The sequence below is a fragment of the Falco biarmicus genome, chromosome W (assembly GCF_023638135.1).
Source record: "Falco biarmicus isolate bFalBia1 chromosome W, bFalBia1.pri, whole genome shotgun sequence".
Lineage (NCBI taxonomy): Eukaryota > Metazoa > Chordata > Aves > Falconiformes > Falconidae > Falco > Falco biarmicus.
This window is the reverse complement of record NC_079310.1, coordinates 804,763-821,000: the sequence shown is the minus strand read 5'-3', so window position 1 is coordinate 821,000 and position 16,238 is coordinate 804,763. Positions and strand designations below refer to the sequence as shown.

At 45.6% G+C, this 16,238-nt stretch overlaps 1 protein-coding gene and 1 long non-coding RNA gene across 10 annotated transcripts in view; one reads left to right on the top strand and one right to left on the bottom strand.

The window, feature by feature from the left end:
* LOC130141856 (ceramide transfer protein-like) overlaps positions 1 to 3,210 on the bottom strand; it is a 96,383-nt gene extending 93,173 nt beyond the window's left edge. For 4 of the 9 annotated variants that reach the window (XR_008819202.1, XR_008819200.1, XR_008819204.1 and 1 more), the window contains exon 1: positions 2,772 to 3,208. Coding sequence is in view for 5 of the 9 variants with exons in the window: in XM_056323082.1 (XP_056179057.1) it covers positions 2,772 to 2,867 (96 nt within the window). In the remaining 4 variants the exon portion in view is untranslated. Of the gene's footprint in view, positions 1 to 2,771 lie in introns of all 9 variants that reach the window. The other 5 variants (XM_056323082.1, XM_056323083.1, XM_056323081.1 and 2 more) reach the window with 5 other exon arrangements.
* Positions 1,527 to 7,103, top strand: LOC130141860 (uncharacterized). Its single transcript, XR_008819208.1, has 3 exons — positions 1,527 to 2,717; positions 3,367 to 3,407; positions 6,264 to 7,103. It is a non-coding gene; the product is annotated as an uncharacterized LOC130141860 (long non-coding RNA).
* Positions 7,104 to 16,238: the final 9,135 nt, after the last annotated feature.

The following is a 16,238-nucleotide window of genomic DNA, read 5'->3' as shown; positions in this document are numbered from 1 at the left end:
ATAAGCAAGAGCTGATCTACAGAAAAATACTATAGCTGAGAAATTCCTAAAACTTTTCAAGCATAGGTAAGACCTAGATTTACTCTCCAAAGACAAAGCCCCTTATGATCTCTTAATACATCAAATTGCCAAGTTTAGCATTTCTTAAAGAAAGCCTCAGCTGTGCTTAGTACATGATCTGGTAGCACAAGCTGTCACGGAGGTATATTATTTCCTGTCTTCCATATTCCCAACTCCTGCCAGACACAAAAGGCAGTGTCCAAAGTTAACTTGGGCAAAACAGCAAGGGACAGGGAGGAAAGCATCTTTCCTTCTCTTACACAGTTAAGTGATGTAAATATAGCAGTCAATCTTGCACTTGCTGTTGCAATCAAAGTGTGCCATGAATTAAAAGACTCCTTGAAGTATACAAGTCAGAAACAAGGTTTTGGTGAAGACCACTAGTTCAAGCATCTAGATTCTTATGCTTCAAGACAGACACTTTGTATTGATACTGAAAAAGTCAGGTAAAGAGGGAAACAATAAATCAGCAGAAGATTCATGAAATTATGTCTTGATAAACTTGTCCTTGCCTGAACAGACATATCCAATAGGAATTAGTGCTACAGTTAAGATAATATACTAGTCAGAACTGCTTTTTGGTTTGAACAATGGCCTTGAAGACACTGTGCATGCTTCAAGGAATGAGGTAAAAAAAAAAAATCAACATAGAGGAAGACTTTGAGCCTTCATCTTTAAGGCCCTCAATGAAGACCACCAGGAGACAGTGCACAGGCCCAAGAAAGAGTGGCTGTGTTCCAAGAAGTGTTCCACTCCTATAAGTATGTATGTCCTTGCCATGAATATGCATGTTTATGCTATATAAATTCCTAGTAAAGTGCACAGTGGGTGGGTATGTGTAAGGAAGAGCTATCCCACACACACAGAGCACTGAATAAACAAATACCTGCTTAATAGTCACTTTGGCTATCGAGTCATTTATTCAGACCTTTCCTGGCATCAGTATCCACCTTAAAATGTTAAACAGGAAATATAATGGAAAGAAATCTGGAGTTATGAAACATTTAGAGACCAGCAGGACACTTCTAATAAGATTCTCTTCCCAAATCACTGTTTCCTTCAAAGCTCCTCTCTTTACCAAAGGGCAGAGCAACAGAAACACTACTAAGCACACAGAGAACTAGAGCCTACTTTTATTGATTTAAAATGTAATTATACACAATAAGTTATTAAAAGTAAATATTTTTAGTAGAAAGTTTGGTATGCTACCATTTCAATTCATTTGTCTCAATTACTACAGAGGCATCAATAAGCAAAAGGTAAACTTAACTCAAGCATATTCACTGCAACAGGTTTCACCATACTTGACTATTTGGATTACATTCCATGTTCCCACATGAAAGGCAGCATCAGCTGCACAGCACAATCATTCAGAAAAGTTTGCACATTACAGGAGGTCAGATGCAGCCATAGCTTCATCTGCTACACCAGTAAAAAACAGCACTAGGACTTATTAAATAAGATCTTTCAGATGAGAGCCACAGCCCTTCTTGTCTTCTAACTGTTCCATGTCTGAGCTTAGAAACATTTTCAAGACTGGAAGGAGTTCACTGTCCCTCACAAAAAGCAAAGTACTGGCCCTGTTACAGCTGTTTTCTCAGCATCCAGGACCTGTTTATGATCTCAGTATTCCATGACCTGTGCCTTCTATACTGATCTATGTCTGGCCTTATCGCATAGGAAAAGAATTCAAAACATAGTGCTTTAATTCTAAAGATATTTCAACATTATTCTAAGCATTCTTTAAGTTTTAAAAAAATTGCTTTCAGACTTTGTAATTCAATATTCCAATTTAAAGCACTCAAGTTTCCCAGTATCATCCAATGCATACTTGCAAGTCATCTTATTTTCAGTGATAAAAGAGCAAAAAGCAATGTCAATTTGAAATGGGGAAAACAAGCTTCAGTGCCATTTTCTTTCTGCTTCTCCCCACCACCCATATCTCTCGCTGCAGGGGTATTTTATTGCCCTGTTTTGATACTTGGACTAAAGGTTGTGCCACTCCTGTGCTGGGGCCTGCTCCTGGGAAGTGACTACGGAATACGCCTGCCTTCAGGAGCTCCAGAACAGGGGAGCGGAATGCTGCGACTTCGGCTATAAGTGGGGGATACACCCTCGAAGCGCGCAGCCGGCCACCCCCTCTCGGGCCTCGCTCTCTGGAAGCTTACGCCAGGCAGCCAACGGGCTCGGTACGGGTGCAGGGCACGGCAGGGACTCGCGGGGCGGGCGTCGATGCCTCTCCAGCTGCCCGGCCAGGGCTGAAGACGCACTCGCAGCTCTTCCCCGAGAAAGTGCTTCCTCACGCGACCTTTATGGGGTGGTGAGGGGCGGGCGCTGCGCGGATGCGAGAGTAAGTACGCAACCCCCCCCCCCAGCCTAGTGTGCATGTGCTGGTGCCCCAAACTGAGGGAGGGGGCGCAGGCGGTTCGCGCCTGACACCGGAGCGGCCGCCTAGCAGGCTCCCCGCCATCAGGTGGCAGCTGTCTCGGCCGTGCTGGCGCCTCCTGCGCCCCGCCCCCCCCAGGCCCCTCCATGGGCGCTGGGAGAGGCAGGAGCCTCGGCCTGATCGTCCGGAGCGGCAGGGTCAGAAGGAGACAGGCGGACGGGACTCACAGCCCTCAGCCAGCTGCAAGAGGACGTAGCGAGGCGCAGAGAGGGTAAGCAAGAGGCCACTAGGCACAGGCTGTGGGAAGGAGGGAAAGACAGCTTACCTTACTGAGTACCCCACAGAGTTCAACAGGCAACCCGAGCTCGGTCTCGGGGTCCTCTTCAGAACTGGACGAATTCCAACTCTGATTGTCCGACATAGCCGAACAGACAAGAGCCGAGCGACCACCACCCACAGCAGCTTCAACCTCCTCCTGCTGAGGAGACGGGAGCAGCAGGCTCTACCTGAGGAGCACTGCTCCGCACCCGCAGTGTCACCCGCCCCTGCCAGCAACCGGCCGACGCTGAGGCACGCAAGCTCGGACTTCCCCCTCACCGTAGCTCCACAGTCCCTACTCACGGCAAGGGCCTCAACATAGAGGTGATAAGGGACGAGTACACGTCGGCCTACCGCGCGCTCTACTTAGACCGCAGCGGATGATACAGATGCTGCTGCTACCGCCGCCACCATTTTACACGAGGCAGATGGGCCGTGCCACTATTTATGAGCTCCGCCCCTCAACTTCCCTCTCAGCTCCTCTAGCCGGGCCGCGCGGCGCCTGCCGGGAGTTGTAGTCTTCTATGCAGCAGTAAGCCTGGCCATAATTCGCTCTTTAGAGATGTAGTCCGCTACAGTGAATGTCTCTCTTCCGTTCGCAGGTGGCCGCCATCTTGGTTCCGTTGTTTCTGTAGTGCTAGCGGTGAGTTTCGCCTCACCCGATGAAGTGGGGAAATCCGTTCCCTCCGCCGCCGGGCGAGGGCAGTGGTGCTGCTTAGGGCGGTTTGCCATGTTTGCCGTCCTTTTTTTTTTTTTTTTTTTTGGGGGGGGTGGGGTGGGGGGGGGTGGTGGTGAGATGAGGGAGGACTCTTCAGTAAGGAGAAGCGTTTCTCCAGCCCTGCTCGTTTTCTAACGTGAAAAAAGTGGTATTGCCTTCCCTACCCCAAGCCAGCAGGACTTGGGGGGTGAGTGGCAAATCTTTCTCTTATGATATCTTAGATACTGCTACTAAAAAGTAAAGAAGTACCAACATTTAAAAGATCAAGTTCAGGAACTGACAAATGCTACTATCATTAAATGTATAGGATTCCCTTTGGGTGCACATGGAAAATTACATCAAGGTAATTGATTTATTAGCTGGACCTGGACTCTCAACTTCCTGACAAGAGAAGGTTGCTTGACATTTATCTGAGTGCTCTTTTCTTCAGTAGATATTGTATATATGTTTGTAAGTCAATCTGTCACCAAAATTGGGAGTGTGATAAATGACTGAGTCCCAAAATAGGATTGCAATCAAAGTTTGCAATTTATTAAGCGAATAGAGGCAAGGAAACAGCACTGGGCGTGCTGGGAGTCTCCGTTCCACCAAGACGCGCACTGTACAAGATTTATTTTCAGTTTACATTTCCTAAACTAATACATATTCATAGCTATTTCTAAGAAAGGGTTGGTTTATGTAAATGGATCCTTGGAATAGGCGTGTACTTCATGGCGCATGCTCTTTCCATCTCTGAGGGTCTTCTTAACTCCTGTCTGGCGGTCGGTGGATGAAGTCAGCAGTCTTCCTCGGCTCACCCTTAGGATGACCCTAGATTTTACACGTGCCCTGTAAACTTCTCTTACTTAACACGATGTGGTTAGCAGCCAAGCCAGTTTTAGCCAGCATATCAGGGTGTGTAACCAGATGTTCTTTGCAAGATACAGGAACTAGGTATGTAGCCAGATGTTCTTTGTAAGATACAGGAACTATATACATTGATCACTCTGTTTTTCTTAGGTATGTGGTTATACAAGGGTATGTAAGACAGAAGGTTACATTTCATCATGCGGTCCTAGCATTGTTCCATATTGACACGAATCAGATGAATACATTTCACAGGAGTAAACCTCTTAACACCAATGCAGCATTAAGAAGCAGGCATTCTCTTTATTTACAGCACTGGATGCAAGGGGTATCACTCTGCCCAACATGCATCCCGTATGTTGCATTAGTCAAAGCTTATAGCACTCTGTTACATACATATGTATGGCATGACTATACATATTCATTCTATTTCCTGGAATTAGTAATTGTATTTACACAGTTATGACACATGCGGCCTGAATCTCTGAGGGGCTTCCGTGGTGGTCTCTGGTGGTTGTTGAAAAAATGTCTTTTAGTGTCCTTTCCATGAACTTTGAGTCCTCTCTTCCGTATATGGTCTTTGTCTGTGGAATTTCTCAAGTTCCTTAACTTGGTTTTTATTAGCTTCCACTAGTTTATCTGTACTCCTACAGGATGTACCAGTCACAGCTGTGAAATTTACATTCTTGGCTACATCCTTATCCAGGATGTACCAGCCACATTTGTGCAATTTATATCCTTGGGTGTGTTCTTGTCTGAGGCCCCTGTCGTGGTTTAACCCTGGCCAGCAACCAAGCACCACACAACCACTTGCTCACTCCTCCTAACCCAGAAGGTTGGGGAGGAGAATCAGAAAGGAATGTAAAACTCAAGGGTTGAGATAAGATCAATTTAATAGGTAAAGCAAAAGCCACACATGCAAGCAAAGCAAAACAAGGAATTCATTCACTACTTCCCATGAGCAGGCAGGTGTTCAGCCATCCCCAGGAAAGCAGGGCTCCATCACACATAATGGTTACTCGGTGATTTAAAGAATCAGTCACCAATATTCGAGTGAGCGGAGGTTATCTTTATTCGGCGGCGCTGGGTGCATGGGGGATCGCTCCACCTGTCGCGACGGAGGGAAGACACAGTCACTCAATACGAGTGATCAGCAGACTTCCTTTATTGTCCCTTACAGTCACCTTTTATGCCTTGTTATAATTAGCTCATACATATTACAAAAGTTAAGCTCATTATTGGTTAGTTGCCTAAATACCAAGCCCGCCCCTAGTTTCTCTTCTGTAGTTTTCTGTTCCCTCCTGCAACATTCTTTTCCCACCGAAATCTTCCTGTTATTGTGTAACAAGAACAGCCAAAGACAGTGTATTTTGCTTTACTTCAGATAAGCTGAGAGCGATGTGCATTTTTGTCCAGCCAGCTGGACTATGTCTATGAGACCTTTTTCAGCTAGCCAGTTATCCACAATTCCCCCGTTTTTATTTTGGGCGACATAGGCTTGGTTGACCATTTTCAATAACAGCGTTTTAACACAGGAAAATACACAGCTAAGCACTACTAAAACTATTACAATAATGATCAAAAATAATAATCCTGTTTGCAAAATGCCTTTAAGCCAGCCTCCTAGTCCCAACCAATTTCCACATTCAGAATACAGCATAAATACAGAATACAGAATAAATTATCTCCATCAAGGCAAAAAGGCTTCTCTTTAAGCACAGAGATGTTTGCTAGTTCAAGGCAGAAACCCATTTCTTGTAGGGGACATCTGAAGCACTTTTTTTTTTTGTGGGTTTGTAATGAATTCCGTATTTTTCCTTGAGAAGCTTAAGCTGTTCCTCTTGTTTCAGGAGTGTCTCCAACTCTGATTTGTCGACTAGGTCCGTATTTCCCAAACATATCATACATTTCCTCCGCTGTGATTTTATACGGCAGGTTCCGAATATAAAGGACCCGATTGACCTCTGGGGGCAGCCAGATGTCAGCTCGCTTGGCCGCTTGCATCGCCATGGCGCCGATCGGAGGGGGGGGATGGTGCCGCCTCGGAGAGAAACCGCGGCCGGGAAGGGGCCTGCCGGGCTGCGCCGCCGCTCGCCGCTGCCGCGGGGGACCCGGATACTATCCCATACGCTAATAACCCGGGTAATGCCTTTTTACAGTCTATGTCCCGAACGCTCCGCTTTTCTAAAAAGCATATGAGCGAATCGTACGTCGCTTGTCTCTCCGTACCGTCGTCAGCGCTGTTGCAGCCTTTGCGAGACTTCGGCGACGCGTGGCCGGCGGGACCCTCTGTAGGTGCTCCGGGCGCGGGGACTGTGCCCTTCCGCCTCCTGCGCTGCTTTCAGGACCGGTACCCGAATCTCCGTCGAACCGTGGCTCGCAGGTTCAGCCCTCTCTAGGGTCCCTGTTCGGGCGCCATTTGTCGCGACGGAGGGAAGACACAGTCACTCAATATGAGTGATCAGCAGACTTCGTTTATTGTACCTTACAGTCACCTTTTATGCCTTCTTATAATTAGCTCATACATATTACAAAAGTTAAGCTCATTATTGGTTAGTTGCCTAAATACCAAGCCCGCCCCTAGTTTCTCTTCTGTAGTTATCTGTTCCCACCTGCAACATTCTTTTCCCACCGAAATCTTCCTGTTATTGTGTAACTTTTGCTTTACTTCAGATAAGCTGAGAGCGATGTGCATTTTTGTCCAGCCAGCTGGACTATGTCTATGTGACCTTTTTCAGCTAGCCAGTTATCCACATTCCTCCTCTTTTTTTTTTTTTTGTTCTGCACCTACACAAAACCCTCACGTAATGTTGACAGAGCTGTATTTAATGAGAGCAATGCTTCAAAAACCATTGCATCTTTGTCAGATTTCCAACAAAAAGAATAATCTGAAGTACAAAAACTAAATTATCAGCACAGCAACATGTTGCAGCACAAACAAACTAGAAGGCTGTAACAAGGCTTTTACCATCAGTCAGATTCTACTGTCCATGCTCTATCGCCTTCCTCCAGAGGTCAGACCACACCGCTGCTCCTCCTCCTCCTCCTCCTCCTCCTCCGCCAGCCAGCCAGCCAGCCAGCCAGCCAGCCAGCCAGACACACACCCCCCCACCCCCCCCCCACCCCCACACACACCCCCACACACACCCCCACACACACACCCCACCACCCCCACCCAGGGCTATTTCAATGCTAATTAACCCACTGCCTTCATTCCTCTACAATTCCCCCTTTTTGTTTTTATCCAAAAAGACCATGTCTATCATCATTAGCAAGATATGCGGAAAGGCTGTTCAGGTTGAGTTAAGAAGGCACAAAGCTACGTCTGATTCAGGCCCCACATCAGGGTCACCCAGATGTTCTGACTCCCCTCTCAAGGGTTCTGTGGAACAGCCGATATCTGATGTCCTCTTGTCAATTCTAGGATCTAAAACAGGCTTAACACACCTAGCAGGAAGCCACCGCGGCCCTGCATCTGTGGAGACACAAGCATACCCTCGTCCCCAGGTAATTAAATCCCACAGGCCTGTCCATTTTCCTGTTTCTAGGTCTCACATTAAAACCTTTGCTCAGATAGGAGGATCTCCTCCCTGCAAAGACAAGAAATGCGAGATAATCACAGAACACTTTCCCAGCCGGCACAGTCAAATAATTCAACGTATACACAGCTTTCCATAGACGAGCATGCGGAGTCTCAGAACCCATTCCCCCTTTTTGTTTTTCAAGAAGTAGCTTTAAAGTATGATGAACACGTTCCACAATGGCTTGGCCAGTTGGATAATGCAGGATGCCAGTAACATGTTCTGCCCCCCCCAAGAGGCAAGGAACTTGGCCATGCGTGCAGATGAATATGCTGGTCCATTGTCTGTCTTGAGATGCTTCGGAACCCCCAGAGCAGCCCAAGCCTGCCGAAGATGTGAAATGGCATCCAGAGCCTTCTCCCCAGTATGGGCTGATGCCCACAAAACTTTTGAGAAGGTATCAACAGAGAGATGAACATACTGTAAACGACCAAAAGGAGGCACATGTGTGACATCAGTTTGCCACAGAACCAAGGACTGATATCCACATGGATTGACCCCTCGTGGAAACATTAGTCCAGGACCCAATCGCTGACACTCCAGAAAAGCAGCAATGATGGATTTTGCATCCGCAAAAGATATTTTAAATTGACGGACCAGTGCCCGAGTCCCCTGATGAAAAAATTGATGAGACATGAGGGCCTGTTGTATCAGATCTGGCACTGGAGGAGTCCAAGCGGGAGCTGCAAGAGCATCAGCACGGGCATTTCCTTCACAGATGAATCCTGGCAATCCAGTGTGACTGCAGACATGCAGGATGTAATATCTATGTGTACGTTGGCTCACTATTACCCATAATGTTTTTAATAAAAAAAAATAGTTGTTCTGAATTTACTTCCTTAAGCAGCGCACGGTCAATGCGTCGCACAACATCCGCAACATAAGCAGAGTCTGTAACAATGTTTACAGCACATAGAGAAAATGTTTTAAAGGCAACAATGACAGCACTAAGTTCAACCAATTGAGGTGATCCCTGTGTTAAGTGTATCAACTCTTGTCATTGCTTCCTATCATACCAAGTGACCACTGCCTTTCCCGATTTCCCAGAACCATCTGTAAAGACCATAGGGCCTTGCACTGGGCTATCTGCTGCCAGTGGCTTTTGAAGTATTTGTATGTCCAAATAAGTTTGTAATAATTTATGACTGGGAAGATGATAGGATATTTGTCCCTTGAATCCTTCCAGAGCCAAATGAAACTGTAAACTGTTTGCGAAACACCAGCTTACATAAGCACGTTCAATGGAAATTATCAGGTAATTGGGATCTTGGCCCGTGAGCTGAATGCACTGTGTACGTCCTTTGGTGATGATTTTTGATACTAGCTCAATCTGAGTGCTCACTGTCTTCTGTAGTTGTACAGATAAAAATAACCACTCTAAGACATGTAGCGGATCCTGCCAGCACTCATTCCATTGGCCCAACAATCCCATGGGATGATAGTTAGCAATGACAACATATAAACTTATTGCAGTTTTTAAGTCTACACAGTGTACCCTTTTTTGTTGAAGACCATTGGCCACCCACTCTAGGGCTAAGCTGGCTTCCTTAGTGATTGGGGAAACATTAAATCAGTGTCACCCTTCAACAGATCAAAGAGTGGTTTCAATTGTTCTGTTGTAAGGCCCAAGTATGGCCTTATGCAATTTATGGTCCCTAATAATTTTTGCAAATCATTTAGGGTTCTGACATTTACTTGGAGCTGGACAGACTGTGGCTCAAGCGTTTGATCTGGCACTTTAACTCCCAAGTATTTCCACGGGGCTTGTTGAATCTTTTCTGGTGCTATACATAGCCCAAAGGTGGCCAACGACTGCTGCAAAACTGGATACACTTGCTGAAGCTCAGCCTTATTTGCAGCTGATACAAGAACATCATCCATATAATGATAACAATATACTTGTGAAAATTGTTTCCGTACAGGTGACAATGCCTTTGCTACATACCATTGACATATAGTAGGACTGTCTTTCATACCCTGTGGCAACACCGTCCATTGGTATCGCTTACAAGGAGTCATATTGTTTCTGCTAGGTATCAAAAAAGCAAATTTATCAGCTTCACATAAAGGAATACTGAAAAAACAATCTTTTAAATCAATTACCAAAATGTCCCAGTTTTGTGGGATCATCGTCGGGGAAGGCATGTCCTATTGCAAGGCTCCCATTCCCTCCATTACATAGTTTATTTTTGTTAAATCTTGTAACAAACGCCATTTGCCTGATTTCTTTTTTATCACAAACACAGGGGTATTCCAAGGACTATGGGAAGGTTCTAGGTGTCCTTGTGCTAATTGTTCTTCAACTAATTGTTGGAGGGCTACACATTTTTCCTCAGGAAGGAGCCACTGTTCCACCCAAACAGGGGTATCCATCTTCCAAGTCAAAGGCAGAGTAGGTCTTTGTACACCCTCCATCACAGCGGCCCCTATTAAAAATCCTTCTGGGTACCAATGATAACTCCCCATTGTCCCAAAACGTCACGTCCCTACAATTTCAGAGGGACATCAAGCACGTAGGGACGGATTGTTGCTGTCTGGCCCTCAGGGTTTTGAACTTGCACCATATACCAACTCTGGACACTGTGTCACACCACCCACTCCTGCCAATATGGAACCTGCCAAACAGACAGGCCAAGAGCGAGGCCAGATGTGTGCAGATATAATAGTTACATCTGCTCCCGTGTCAATCATTCCAGTCACCCATATTGCAGAAGGAGTCCCTTTGGCAAAGGTGATTTTACAGGTTAGAGTTGGTTGAGCATTTTGTACACTCTGAGTCCAGAAAATTTGTGGTGTTCCTGTCGAACAGAACCCTTCTTTGCCCTGGACTTTGTCACAAGCATAATTAACTTGCACGCAGAAAGGAATTAATTGTGCAATCTGGCTACCTTCAGGAACTAACACGGGGGGTGGGTGTCCACACCATTGCTTCAATCTGACCCATATAACCAGCATCAGTGACTCCTGGTAAGACAAACCTTGTAATGTTACACTAGAGCATCCAAGCAACAGCGCACTCATTTTATTGCCGATGGGTCCTACAGCACTCAGTGGGACCTTATGTACTTTATCATCCTCTATTGTGATAGCAGCTGCTGTGGTAACATCCAATCCAGCGCTGCCTGAAGTTTGGGCTGCAAGTTGGCTGCATAAGCCTGGAATTGTTGTGGAGGATTCATTTGTATCATTATGTGGTTCCTCCCCCCGTTTCCCTGCTTTCTGTTGCCACCTACAAGTAACTGTCCTTGAGTGTTAAATTTAGATCTACAGTATTTTGCAAAATGCCCTGGTTTGTTACATTGACGGCATACCAAACCAGAGCCATCAGCCCTTCCTGGCCTCAATCTCTTTGGACAGTCCTTCTTAACGTGACCTTCTTGCCCACACATGTAACAACAGCAGATGACCCTGACTGCATCAGCAAAGGTATTTGCCAGACACTCCATTTGGAAGGCAGTGGTTCCTACTTTCTCACATACATCCATTAATTCTATTAAAGTGGGATTACAATTTACCATGCCTGCAATCACCTTTCTAATATCCTTGCATTGTCCTTAGCTAGTTGGAGTAACAATGCTTCCTTAGCTGTCCCATTCTGTATTTGCTTATCCAAGGCATCTCTCAACCTGCTGCAGCACTCTCAAAACCTGCCAGCTTCAACGAGGTCTTTTACCATCACATACCAAGTTAACCTCAATAAGTAGTTAGCACACCTTGCCCCGGCACAGCCACCAATCCCCCACAGGGTCTCAAAGATCCATCTACTGTCTATGCTGTTTCTTCATACTCTTTATTCCTGTCCCTCTGCTGCCTTCTCCTTGTCTCTCCTCATGCAGGTCTCTCTCTCCTCCCTATCCAGATCTCTCTTCCTTGGCTGCTCCCCTTAGAGCTATTTAACCACTTAGCAGGAACCAGCCACAGCTCCGCCTTATCCACATCAGCCAACCCACAGCTGTATATTATCAATGTGAATTAACCCAGCTTCATTCCTCTACATCAGGGGTCCTCAAACTATGGCCCACGGGCCAGATACACTCCCCCCCCCAGGGTCCTCTGTCCAGCCCCCGGTATTTACAGAACCACCCCACCCTCGCCCCCCCCACCAGGGGTTGGGAGGGGAAACCAAGCAGCTGCAGATGACTTCCTGCCACTTCATCTGTGTGCCAGCCCCCTGTTTAAAAAGTTTGAGGACCCCAGCTCTACATCAACCTATCCAGGAGTGACACATACCCTTCATTCGGACCTTGTTTTATTGTGGTCCATGACTGCTGTGCAGCACCATGATCTGGGACTTGCAATAAAGCTTGGAGAGCTAACTCTTTTCCCTGCTGCAGGACTAAAGGATGTAAGCGAGCTTGTAACTGAGGAGAGTTAACTGGAGCCTCCCCCATCAATTGTAGAATCCTTGTCCCAAAACATGGATCATCCTGGGGGTATTCTAAATTCATCAGTGATTGCTCATTTGCCAAGTGCCTCCAATTTGACTCAAAAAGTAACATTTGCATAGGGGTCAATATAATTTGCACAATTGAATGGCAATCATGAGCAGTAAGCTCTGCTGTGAAAAGACTACATAACAATTGAGCATAGGGTGAGCCTATTCCACACCATATACAGGTTGATCTTAACTCTTTTATCACTCCCCAGTTGAAAGGTTCCCACTCGGGGGGGGGGGGGGGGGCATCACTGTCCCTTTGAAGCAGGCTAACACCCTGCTCCCCATGGCAGTTGCAGCATCAATATCCCCTTCCACAAGTGCTTGCTCCTGTATCTTTTTCCAGAATTTGGCAGGATCTGGTCCTGATGCTGTAATTTGGGCTGGTTGTTGAACATGACCCGAGGTCTCCTCCAGTAAACCTATCACAGGTGGCTCAGGATCACAGTCAGGCAACTGGACAATGACTGATCCCCCTGCCACCCAGAAGGGAACCAACTCTGCCCACTTGACCTAATGCTGGTTCGCTCCTCCTGCTGGCCCCGACTGTGTGAATCAGGCGATGGCAGAGAATCTGATGGCACTAAAGGTACCTTATTTGGCATCATCTCTGCAACCAGGAATGTGGCTATTTCAACCGCAGCCTTTGTCTCCCTGTCTGCTTCTGATTGTTCTAGTAAATTTAAGACCAATCTCCATGTTGTCAATGACATTGTAGCAATTTTGTCCCCTTTCCTCTCATGGCAGCCCCAAAAAGTAATGTTCCAGTGCTTTGCCATATCTGAATGCTGGAGACATTTTTTACCATAACAGGCAAATTATTCCTTTTACACCACCCCAGCAGAGTTCTTATTGCAGTCTCATCATACTTTATGCCTCCATTTTCAAATATGTCTATTAGCATTGTTAATATAGGGTTTATTTCTTTGTCCACATCGGACTGTTCTAGCAAATCTATGATCAATCTCCATGTTGTTAACGAGGCTGTGGCAATTTTGTCTCCCCTCGAGGCAGTCTCAACAAGTAACTTTCCAACGCTTTGCCATGTCTGAATGCTGAAAATCTTTTTCACTGTAACTGGCAAATCACAGTTTTTACACCACAGTAGCAGAATTCTTATTGCCATTTTATCATACTTTACACCTCTTTTTTCAAATATATCCATAAGCATTGCAAATATAGAATTTGTCTCCCTATCCGCTTTTAATTGTTCTAGTAAGTCTAAGATTAATCTCCATGTTGTTAGCAATGTTGTTGTAATTTTAACTGCCCCTCAAGGCAGCCTCAAAAAGTAGTTTCCCAGCATTTTGCCATGTCTGAACACTGGAGACTTTTTTTTTTCTCATAACTAGCACATCATTTACTTTGCACCATCCTGGCAAAGTTCTTATTGCATTCTTGTTATACTTTATGCTTCTTTTTTTATCAAATATATCTACAAGCATTGTTAATGTAGATTTTTCTTCTTCTGCATCCATATCCATTAGTCCCCATCTACATTGGGCACCAAAGGTTGCAATTTGAGTTAAGATAGACAACAAATATTGCAATACACCCATGTCAGTTAGTTGTCAATGGCCCACCTCTTATAGTGTCTGTTATGGGTCACAGGTTCTCCTGCTTGCCTCAGCTACATTGGGCACCAGTTGTTGTAGTCAGAGTCCAACTCAGTTAACCTCACACAAGACACCAGTTGTTGCAGCACAAACTAGTAGGCTGAAACAAGGCTTTTACCATTGGTCAGAGTCTACTGTTCATGCTGTTTCTCCTTCCTCCAGAAACCAGACCACACTGTTTTTCCTCTACCTGACCACCCTTCTCCCACCCTCCTCAGTGCTATTTAACTACTTAGCAGGAATGAGCTACAGCTGCACACCATCCATGTCAATCAACACACTGCCTTCATTCCTCTACAGGAATTGATATGTAAGGGTTAAAAGAATAAGAGATTGGTCAACTTTGGTGAGTTGGCAGGGATTTGCTAACCTTTGTACAATGTACTAACATATGTAGAATGTAAGGAAATACCTAGTTGCTACATAATTGTGGTCTGGGAGTTTAGACTAGAGGATGTAGAACCATAAGGGTATGTCATAAATAACCTTTGACAATGGTAAACAAGCACTGCAAAGGAAGATATAAGTTTTCTGTAACTAAAGAACAGGATGGTGTGTTCCAGAACAATAGGATAAGAAGTTTTAAAATCAGTACAAACGAACTGTGCATGTGCAAGAGACCCCGGGTTGAAAGTTTATGCGGAAAAAGACTTCGAACCTTCATCAGAAGACCTTCTGAGAAGACCCTCAAGGTGGCAGCATGCATGCACGAGGAGGCGGGAAAATATGTAAATAACTTCGGGAAAACAGTTTGAATATGTATTCGTTTTCCGGGAAATATTATGCATATGTATTAGACTGTAGCATAAGAATAGTGAGAACCGGAGCTGGGGTGTGCATACTAGGAGGAGTGATCCCCTATGCACCCAGCACTGCAAATAAAGAATACCTGCTTATCAACGACTCTGATGTTATTGAGTTTTATCTCGGAATCCTGGTCTAGCCGCACCTAGCCTCCTGCCTTAGCAAGGAGCACTAGAAAGCAAAGGAGCTCGGGAACTCCAATTTTTTATATCATCAGGAGATGGCCATGGGGGAACCACCTTGCTCTCAATAGAATCCTTGTTACAGCATTTGCACAAGGTATAGGGGAGTGAAAGTCACATACTTCTGATGTGAGCAGAGCCCATACTGGAATGGGGACTTGTCTCAGCCCAGAGGGAATGGGGTGGCCAGCATGGGCTGGAGCTCCCCATGGCTCCACCACAGCTGTGCTTTTCCTGTGGATGTTTTGCTAAATTTCTGACATAATCTCACAAAATTTTTGGCTTTGGTTTACTGCTTTCTAAGGAGAAGGGAATAAAATGCAAGCAATGATTTGGGAAACTTTTCTCATCTCTCCTGCTTGCCTGTGTCCTATATTGAGTAGCACTGGTCATTTTTCCCTGCAGATGGTCTTCCATCCTCCTTTAGATTTCTATCATGTCCTAATCCACCTGAATCCAAACCAGATTCCTCAGCATCTGGAGACCATGGCCAAGCCGCTAAAGTAATTTTCCCAGGGCATGGTGAAGAACAGCACTGTCGTGAAGATCCTCTTTCCTGTGCTGTATTATGACCCTGTACAGTGCTATCTCCAGGGGCTGAGAGTAAGCACAGTCTGTTGGGGAGGCATGGGGGACTACCTGCCTAAGGGGGAGCTGCCTTCTGGCATTCAGATCATTAGTTGCCTGCCACTGCAGGACCTAGTTGGTGACATCTTCATGTATTTTTCATGGGATGGTCACTCTTTGTGTACATCTGAAATTGCTTCTTCAGCAGAATACCTGGTGAATGCACCACCCATTCTATGGAAATGGGAGTGCTGCTGATGTGAGAATGACCTCAGATACAAAGCATCTGGAGCTTTTGCTGAAGAATATGATGTTTCAGTGCAAAAGTATCTTTACATCATTTGCCTCCAGTCAGTTAATTGACTTTTCATGGCTGCTTGTACCAACTGGGGTGCATGATGGACGGTAGCTACCCATATTTTCTGGGGGGATGTACAGGAATCCATGGCATGGTATCAGTAGGGCTCTTGCTATTAGGCCAATGGTTTCATGAGCCATAGAGGCTGAATATTGGTCACAGGATGGTTTCTCTGGGGCTGGTTACATGCATGATGGCAGAGGAAGTTGGTAATGTGGGTATATGGAGAACATCAGTATTCAAACTCATCATCCCAGTGCTCTTCCACCGTGTGGCTGTGCCAAAGCCTCAGCAAGCTGGGGAGATATGCAAGATGCTGGGCGGCGGCAGCAGTGATCTATACCAAATCTGGACAGACAGTATTTTG